This window comes from Lutzomyia longipalpis, chromosome 2, assembly GCF_024334085.1.
Source record: "Lutzomyia longipalpis isolate SR_M1_2022 chromosome 2, ASM2433408v1".
NCBI lineage: Eukaryota > Metazoa > Arthropoda > Insecta > Diptera > Psychodidae > Lutzomyia > Lutzomyia longipalpis.
This window is the reverse complement of record NC_074708.1, coordinates 24,417,390-24,427,575: the sequence shown is the minus strand read 5'-3', so window position 1 is coordinate 24,427,575 and position 10,186 is coordinate 24,417,390. Positions and strand designations below refer to the sequence as shown.

The following is a 10,186-nucleotide window of genomic DNA, read 5'->3' as shown; positions in this document are numbered from 1 at the left end:
CTTCTTTGTTTTTTTTTTCAATGCTTAATATTTCATATTAAATCATTTTTGATCTTTTATTCCTTTTATTCGTAAGATTTCCTTGTAATAGAGAATTTAGAAACATTATTTGACTTGACATACAAATTCCATTTTAAATGTACAATAAACATCATTCCATTGGCCTCTGTGTTCCATATGCAAACAATATTCAATATTTTGCGAATTATCCGGTTGGGTTGGAGCCCAATTAGTGTAGCGAGTAACCTGTCCAGTGCTAATCCAACGCCAGGTTCCATCTTGATACTTGTAGCCACCAATCCAGACCCACCAATTTTTGTTTTTATGATGCATTATTTCATTAATTACCTTCCACATTTCTGAAGTTTCTGTTGGACTATCTACAGAAGCCAGAGTTGCGTTGTACTTTTCACAGACCTTGTATGCATCAATCCAATTTAACTGAAAAACCGAAGAAATCCATTTTATACTTAAAATGAAAAGTTAGGGGAGACCGGGGTAAAAATAGTCAATTTGCGTAAATCCTTATCTGCAGGATTCCCCAAGGGCAAGAAAATTTCCTCGATAGGTCATTCTTATAGGAAATTTCCTGGCCTACAACTTTGTCTCAGACCACTTTTCTCTATCTCCACGGGAAATATGAGTTTTCGAGCTTTTCCTGAACCCTTCCGCTTCTGACTTTTTTTAAACGCGGCGGGTAAATATAGTCACCAGTTGGCTAAATAAAGTCGGTCGAATTTTCCGACATTTCCAATGATTTTCCACCTGAGAGATTGATAGTAGTTGATAGCTAAACTTCTCACCTTTTGATCCGCGACAAGGAATTTCACTTTTATACGCACTAAAACAGAGAATTTTGCGATTTTCTCAAACACGCCATTTTGCAACAAATGAATAGAAAATATGCCAAAAATTTCGATCTCCCATATGATTTACATGGGATGACTAGATCTACCCCAAGGGGTATGTTTTGATTCAAAAAATTGTAGAGAAAAATCATTAAAAGTTAGTGAAAAATACACCTTGGCAACGTTTTCTGCACTAATCCAGCTAGTGAGAAAAATTATCAGATGGGAAAACTGCTGAAGGAAATGTTCGGAAAACGCGTTTTTCTCAATACGCAAAAGTTTGGGAAATGGGCCAAAAATCTATTTTCATTTTTAACTCCTAAAGTACTGATCGGATAACCTCCAAATTACTGTCAAAATATATAGGTTGGTAGGGCTTTGCACCCTAATTTTTTCCGATTTTTTCGATTTATATTTTGGGAGAAATTGGCATTTGAAAATTCCAAAATGACTATTTTTACCCCGGTCTCCCCTACATCTAATTGAATTTTAGTCACCCTTTCTGTTCCGAAATATAGAATTTTATTGCTGATCTTCCTAACGACGATTTCATTCGAGGAAAATGCAAGGAAAGAAAAGCTAATGGTGCACAAGAAAATAATAAACTTCATCCTTTTTGAGTTAAATCTCTCTGAATTTCACCAAAAAACTAAATTTTTAAACTTCTTCCGAGGGGATTTATAGACGCAAAGTTTTATCATTTTTCGACTATTTTGCCTAATCGAAAGGAAACTATAAATTTCCAAAAAATAATTCGCGATAATATTTGGGGACTTTCAATGACTAGGCGTAAGAAAAGGCAATTGAATTTTAGAAAAAAAAAGTATCTTCTATCTAATAAAATAAACAAAACAAGCCATTTTCTTCAAATAATTTTTATTCAAATTCAAACCATGATACCTTCTTCTTAAATTAAATTTCTTTGATTTCTAACCTAGATTCAAAGGGCAGGATAGAATAAAAGAGAACAATGTCATGCTAGAATAATGATTCATTTCTTAATAATAGTGTGGGTGTAGCCAAAAATAATCTGTTTGTTATGACGATTTGTAATGAATTATTAGTTAATTAAAAAATTCGATATCTTTATTTTTTCATATTTTTATATTTGAACAGAGACAAATACATTTTTTTTTTATAAAGTATGAAGATTATTTTTTTATTTGTTAAGATTTTTTATTTTTGATAAATTTTTATTAAAGGGTCATCCCACATTCTTCAGACGCTTTCGCATCCATCTCAATTTTGTGGGGAAGATTCTATAAAAACATATTTTTACATTATTAAGATGTCTTAAAAACTTTTCTTTTACTTCTTCAAATGACAAGTTTAACGGCACTTACTAAATTGACGAACTTGGCATACAAATGGGTTCTTATTTGCACAATTGAGATCATTCCATTGGCCATCGTATCGGATATTCAAGCAATGTTCCTCATTTTTCCAATAATCCGGTTGTCCTGGAACCCAATGAGTGAAGTCAATCTCTTTTCCATCAGCAATCCAGCGCCAAGTTGGATTGAAGTAGGTGTTGTAGCCACCAATCCAGACGGGATGCCAGTAGTGTTTGTGAGGGATCGTTGTATTTATCACCTGCATAATCTCTTCATTCTCCCTGGCGTTGTCCACTGAAGCAAGGGATGCGTTGTACTTCTCACAAAACTTATTTGCTTCATTCCAAGTTAACTAATAAAGAAATCACAGCCAAAAGGGTTTAAAAAAAAACACTTTTCAAAAATTATTTTTCCTTTCTTTTACCTCTTTTACCATAACGTATAAAACTTTATCTTTGATTCTTCTAACGATAATCTCGCTAGAAGTAAATGCAAGGAAATAAACAGCAAAGGCGCACAAGATGAACTTCATCTTCACTAAAATCTTAACCAATTTAACTAAAGAACTAAACTTTAACTAAAAAAATCTTTTTCGAAATGGCTTTATATAGGCCGAAATTATGGTGCTATGCAGGAATCTCATGTCAAGAAAAAATGATCATGACATTTTTCCTGACATTTTTTTTTTGTCATTCCCTCACACTTACACTAATGTATTTTCCTATCTTTCGTCTTTTTCTGACGCATAATACCGAAAATTTTTTTTCATGGCATGCCTTTTTTTCTTGTGCACATGTTTTTCATGAATTTTCTCAGCATTTGGGGATATTTTCCTCAAAGAAAAGTGGAAAATGCTTAGCTAAGAAGTCCACAGTGGCAGGGAAGCAGTGAAAAGCGGAAAATTAAGGTCATTTATCGGCCAAAATACGTGAAAATATGTGAAGTGAAAAACCAAAACATTCATTTTTAGCCAATTTTTACGGGACACTTTTTAGGTTTTCTACCACACTAATCACTTTCTGCGGGCTTTATGGACCTTCCTACAGGTTATCTGCATACGGAAGGTCTGCCTGGGGTCAGGGAAATGCTTCCTGTGTGGTGGAATCCCACCTGAACGCGGAAAAATTTTTCCGGGAATGAATGTTTTGCTGTCGAACATCACTGTTTTCACTTATTTAGCCGATAAATACCCGCGATTTTCCACTTTTCACACTTTCACAGGCACTTAGAACATTTCCAGAAGCCGCTTTTCACTTTTCACGAGATAAAATATCACAATTTACAGAGAAAATTGCAAAAAACTAAGAAACGTGTTGACTTCGCAAGAGTTTGAAAAAGAATGTCGTCAACATGCGACAGAATAAGATTAAACATTAGAAAATACATGAGTGAGAGTGAGAGAAGGAATGAAAAAAAAATGTCAGGAAAAAATGTCATGATCATTTTTTCTCGACATGAGAAACGTGAATAGACCCATTAATCATTTTTTACATTATTTTTTGCATTATCCAAAGGAAATTAATTCCAAAATAATTTGCAATATGAGTTTTTGGGAACTTCCATTGAGCAAGCAAAAAAAATGTCTGACAAAATGCACTCAATGAGCTCATTACTTGGAATTAACATCAGGAGAATTTCCCATTTTCTCATCAAGTTTTCCATCCAGATCCGGACCTTCTATTGAAGCTACAAAATAATTAAAAAATAATTTTTCATTTTTTTGTATAACAATTACATTTTACTTTCCATAATTATCAAGGATAAAGGATTCAATTTATGAATTTGAATAAAATTTTTTAGAAATATATTATTTAAAAGACTCATTCTTCTTCTTTTATGGCTCCCTATCCAGTTTCACGCGGCATTCTTCATCAGAGCTCTTCATTAGTTTAGCAGAAGAATCATGAAAACTAAGGGATGTTGAGAGAAATATATTTTATTATTGAGGATAAAAAAAATATCTCCAGAAGGAAAAAAACTGAATTCTTATCAAAACTTCACCCTTTAACGAGAATGCAAGCAAATTGTAATTTTTTCTGTCTCAAAATTAACTCGAAAGTTGCCCCTGAAATTCCTAGAGTTCCCAAAATTATTCTTTATTTGGGAAACTTTTTGTACAATTCCAAATTCCATTCGAGCCATCTTCCCAAAATGTTTTAAAAATTAAAAAGATTTAATAAATAAATATTTTTTATTGAATCAAAATAAAAGAAGATATTTTGTACATTTTAAAATAACATTGATTTGTTCCAAAACCTTTATATGGAACATAATTTACACATTGAAGATTCTACAACGATATTTGATATTATTGCACTAATATAATAATTATTATTATTGTATTTTGTTGCTAATTCCTCTTTAAGAAAGCTACTTTCAAAGATATAAGAACTTTGGAATTTCCTCCATCATCGAATTGTCTTTCTGCTGCTAAAGATCTTGCCTGCATTTAAGTATGATTCGCCGCATTATGCGATAACAGAGACACGCGTGAGATGAAGTATGAATCACAGATTCTACACAAAAATAATGATTTCTTCTTCTCATGGATTCTTTCGTGGAGCCTCTCATGCCTCCGTAGCGATTGAAGCCAAGCAAAACTCTTTTGGCACGCATCAATTTGACACACATACGGCCTTTCATCCGTGTGTACCTTCTCATGACTCTTCAGATCGTACTTCCGGGCACATGTTTTGCCACAGGTACGACAGGTGAAGATTTTCTGCTTCTCTTTGAGTCCTTTTTGGGCTTTTTGATGATTCTCCTGCTGAATGTGCTCCTTTTGGTGATTTTGGAGATTCTGTAACCTCCTGAATTCCTTCCCGCACACCCGACAAATGTGCTTCATTCGTCTTCTGTGCTCCATTTCAACGTGCTGCAGAAATTCACCTTTAGAGAAATTTTCCTGGCAGTATTCGCATGTAATGAGTTCAGTGTGCTCATTTCTCTGATTCCCACTCAATTGGAATTCCCAGGCGTTCATATCACGAATTGTTGAAAAATTTATTTCCTTTGAATTAAAAAGATAAAAATAAATGAAATACGCCTTCTCAGAAGTTTCTGATTTATATTAAAAGTTAGTTCTTTGTTGGATTTCAGCGAGATTTAACTCAAAAGGATGAAATTCATTCTCTTATTTGTTCTCAGTTTTTCTTTCGTTGCATTTTCCTCTAGCGAGGTCTTCATTAGGAAAATCAGCAATAAAATTTTATATGTCGTGATAAAAGAGGTAAAGTTAAATATTAGATATATTTCAAGTTGATTTTTTTTCTTGTAAAGTAAAAGAAAAATTTCTTTTTCTACTAATAGTTAAATTGGATTGACGCATATAAGTTTTGTGAAACGTGCAATGCAACTTTGGCTTCAATTGATAATGCAGAGGAGAATAAGGAATTTATGAAGGTTATGAAAGACACCATTCCTCGTGAAAAGGAAGAGTGGGCCGTCTGGATTGGGGGCTACAAGTATAATGATGGCACCACTTGGCGTTGGATAAGCAACGGCGAAGAGATCCGCTACAACAATTGGGGTAAAGATCGTCCGGATAATTATAATAACGAGGAAAATTGTTTAAATACAAATTGCTATAATGGCCTTTGGAACGATCTCATTTGCACACAGACACACTATTTTATATGTCAAGTCAAATGCTCCTGTAAGTGCCATTAATCATTATTTTACCCAATTTTAAGGGAAAAATAAATAAAATGGGTTTTACGTAAAATCTTTTTATTTCATCTTAATCTTTATTAGTTGGTGTTCCATTTATTTATGTATTTTAGGCTCTTTTAGATCACCACGGAATATTTGTATTCTTTAAACAAATTAAATGGATTTGAAGCAAAATTTTAACCCAGATTAACCCATCGTACTAATCTTCTAACGCTTGACTTATTTCTTTATTTTTTGTAGGTTTGATCCATAAAAAAAATGACAAAAATTGATTTTCATAAATGTCGAATAAAATCGGTTACCTTAATAGTCTCAGAACCTTTTGCAAAAACTTTCAAGAATTTTAGTTAAGAATTGAATTTTCTAGGCAAGTTTAAAGTCAAACTTTAGTAAAATTTCAAAAAGTTTCTGAGCATATCTGGGTTTAAAAAGATAACTGAATCTACTTTTCCATTTTTATCACGTTTTATCCCATCAATAGTAATAGCTTTTGTAATCCTTGTTTGTAAAATTAGAAAGAACAATTTTATTCGTAAAACTGCACATTTTTAAACCATCTTTATTGGCTATTCAACTGCTTAACATCTTTCTCCAATGTATCAAAAATTTCACTTGTTTTTTCTCCGCACACAAATGGATGTAATTCGTCACAATTTGTCTTCTTTGTTTGACCATTTGCTTGAAGCTTCCAACAAGACTTTTCTTCTTGGGGTTTACTGGTTTTGTTCTCTTCGGACCACAAGCCTAAGATCCACACAGCATCATCATCCTTTTTAAAGTTAACTTCGGATTTAATTGCCTTTAACACCTCATCGCGCTCCTTTTCCGAATCAATCTGTAATAGGTTTGAATATTTTTCTTTGCAAGCCTTTGAGGCCTCCATCCAATTGCGCTGGAATAATTATTTTATTTCGAAATAATTTTAAATTTAAAAAACAATCTAAAAAACCTTTGCCTTTACTTACAGGTTCATTGAAGATAATTAAATACTTTTCACTTGTAATAGCATTGGAATATTGAAGATTTTGACAAGAAAACAATGCAATGTAACCAGAAAGTATTGCGAAACAAACAAGAAATTTCATTTTTCTCAAGGTTTTCTGCACAAGTCTTTATCAATATATAATGATTGTTGAATCTTGACTGAAATTCCCCAGTCTGTGGGAGCATTTTATATAGCACAGACTGGGACAAAACAAGCTTTAAAAGTTAAATAATAATTTGTGATGAAGTTGCATTAATGAAGAGAATCTCTTTCTTGGAAATTTTAAAGAAATCTGACTTAAAAAAATAATTAATTTATCGTATTCTTACAAGGCTTATATTTTCACTCATCACTGGAATATTGTCTTTGTTAGTTATTGTAAATAATTTATCTTTTATAGTTGATAAACTCACAACATTATGTAAATTATTAATTTATTCATCTCTCTTTATTTCTTTGCATTAAAATAAATATTCTTTCCACAATTTCCAAGAAAAAGTTATAAGAACCATAACTAACTTACTTACTTTTTAGTAAGGCTTAGTTAGTATATAAGATGCTCGTATAGATTGCAGAACTTCAGTTAGAATTCAAGAATCTCTGAGAGAACTTTAAGTAATAAAAAATTAATTAAACATTTTGTTAATAAAAATGGAATTTCGATTCATCGGTGAATCGGTGTGAAAAATTATGAATTGTACATTTTTAAGGAACCTGTAAGTATAAAATAAAAAGGTTCTTTATTTAAGATTTCTTTTTTTTTCTCTAAAATGCAACAAAATATTTTTGGACTTGTTTTAGCGCAATTGGACTGATGCTTATTACTATTGCCGCAAGAATAGTGCTAAGCTACAACCATACTCTAATGATTCATTTAGTTTTGAGATTCCAGCTGCTTTGAAAGCTATAAATTCCCATTTGCAGTCTACTGATGATGATGAGCAATTTATATGGATCTTAGATTTTTCAAAAACACCAATTAGCGGTAAAAGGATCGAAGAACAAAATTGTCCACAACTAGGAGCAAGTGATCAGATGAGAACTGCCAATTGCAGCTCTCTTTATCCTTTTATCTGCTCAACGGTGTGGTATTAATGGTTGGACTACATAATTCAAAGTAATTGAGCCAAGAGCTAAATAAGGTACTTAATAAAATAATTTTTTGCAGCAAATAATTGTTTTTTTTTGTCTTTATGTTGCAATATCGTTCCACTTAACTGTTAAAACAGAATTTGAGATTTTTTTCATAAAAACCTCCAGAAAATACGAAGAAAGAAAAACTTTTCTATGTCTCTAGAATAGAGCTCTAGCCTAGAGTCTAGATTTGAACCTTTTCCCCATGAATTTCTTCCTCTAATAAATATAAATAAAAGCTTCTTGACTCACCTGAGCATCTCCTCTGCTTTCTTGTAATTCTTCTCCTGAAAATCCCTGAAGCTCTCTAGATGTACTGGGATACATCGCTGGTGCCCCATTCCAGGGCATTTTGTGAATTTTAGCCAGGTGCCTCTCCAGCAATTCTTTGCTGTAACTGAAGTAGTGACAAAATTCACATTTAAACCTATTCCCATCATTTCTATGGGTGTGCTGATGCCTTCGCAGCGACTGATTCCAACAAAATGCTTTCCCACATCCCCTAAAGCTACAAACAAATGGTCTATCCTTGCTACGGAGGAGTCGTTCCTCTTCATTTAAACCCGCACCTGCCATGCCTTGTAAGCATTTGTGTTCCGTAGAGCTAGAGTAGGATTCGTGGCAATGTGGGCAGGCTTTTATTCTCTTCTTCTGCTCCTTTGGCTGAGATTCTTCACTCTCCGGATGAGCGATTGTAGCTTCTAAAGAAGAATTGTTTACCCTGAGATCATGCCAGCGTTTTATGTGCATCACAAGATGCTCCCGGATGTGATAGGTAGCCGGGCAAAAGGTGCAATTGAACACCCCATTGCTCTCACGGATGTGAGCTGTCATCTTATGCCTCCGGAGAGCTTGACGCCACTGGAATCGTTCTGAGCATCCTTCAACGCGACACGCGTAGGGCTTTTCCTTCGTATGCGTCCGTCGATGGCTCTCCAAGTCATCCCGACGCAGGAAGAACTTCTCGCAGAATTCGCATTTGAAGAGTTTCTTGTTGCGATGATTGCGATTCATGTGATTCTGGAGATTCTTCCGGGGGAACTTCATGCGGCAGTAGATGCACGCGAGGAGGAAGCATTTGTGTCCTTTTAGGGTTTTGCACTTCTTCTCGCAAGTTGGGCAGGTTTGCTTACCGCTCTCATCTGCTTCCGGAACTTCCTGCGTGTTATCATCTCTGTATTCAACATTCTCCTCAGCAGTCGTCTGTTCATCAATATCAGTCTCCAGCTTTGGGATAACTTCTGGATTATCGTCAGTAAAGGACTGACCTTCAATTTGGGAGTCTTCGTCATCATTTTCTTGAATTTCATCATAAAAATCTATTTCTTGCTTTATTATGGGCAACTTGAAGCATTCCTTCACATCCTGATTCTCTGATTCTTCCTCAATTTCCTCATTTTCCTTCTGACCAAAACTGTCTAAATCCTCCAGAGGATCTTCGTAATCTTCAGAAGCTGCCTTACCTTCAATCATCTCCTCTTCTTGCATTTCTGCAGGCTCTGGATTTTCATTTCTCATCCACCTTTGATCATTTTCTTGGGAACCCTGAGACGCCTGGAAGGTCTTCAGAACACTTCCTGTATTCTCAAAGAGATCAATGAGTGCTGTGATTGTTCCTTCAGAGATCTGGAAGTCTCTGGACCCTCTGGACGTTTGAGAAGCTCCGTAGAATGCTTCATAGTCACTCTTGACCAGCCTACAATCCCCCAAACTCTGGTAAAAATGCTTCACCAGGAAAACTCGCTGCTTCAGCGTGAAAAGCTCCAATTTAACTTCAGGCATTTTCACTCCTTTCACTTTCTAAAGATTCTTTGGGGGAACAGAGCTCCCCAAAAACTTGCCAAAAAAGGCTAAATTCGTGGCTCCTGAACTAAATTTTACTTATCCTTAAGTTAAAATGTTTAATTAACTCGATTTTATCGATTATATTTGCAAATCAACTGTGAAAAACAATGAAAATGGGAGGAAATTCAACAATTTTTTCTCACAATATTTTGATTTTTGGAAAATGAAAATAAACACTGAGAATTCCCGCGGGATTTGCGGGAATTCCTTGAATTTCGGGAATTCTCGAAAAAGGGGTTTCTCACGCAAGAAATAAATGTTTACAGCCTCCTAAGAATTTTTTGCTTGAAGAAAATTGATTGAAAAAAAAACTTTTCATGCATGAAAATGATTCTAAAATTTTCTTTTTTATTTAAACAATTTTTAGA

The 10,186-nt window shown here is 34.2% G+C and overlaps 2 protein-coding genes across 4 annotated transcripts in view; one reads left to right on the top strand and one right to left on the bottom strand.

Moving 5' to 3' along the window:
• LOC129789572 (uncharacterized) overlaps positions 1–10,186 on the top strand; it is a 656,748-nt gene that overhangs the window by 70,791 nt on the left and 575,771 nt on the right. The gene's annotated exons all lie outside the window — the stretch shown is intronic.
• LOC129789609 (zinc finger protein 555-like) lies at positions 4,355–10,092 on the bottom strand. 2 transcript variants are annotated; one of them, XM_055826556.1, is made up of 2 exons: positions 8,226–10,092; positions 4,355–5,192 (listed from the first exon to the last, which is right to left on the bottom strand). In XM_055826556.1, exons 1-2 carry the CDS (start codon positions 9,753–9,755, stop codon positions 4,632–4,634), a joined length of 2,091 nt encoding a protein of 696 aa, XP_055682531.1. In that variant the 5' UTR covers positions 9,756–10,092; the 3' UTR covers positions 4,355–4,631. The 2 variants fall into 2 exon arrangements, with proteins under 2 accessions (XP_055682531.1, XP_055682533.1); XM_055826558.1 differs by lacking the exon at positions 4,355–5,192 and adding an exon at positions 5,895–6,689.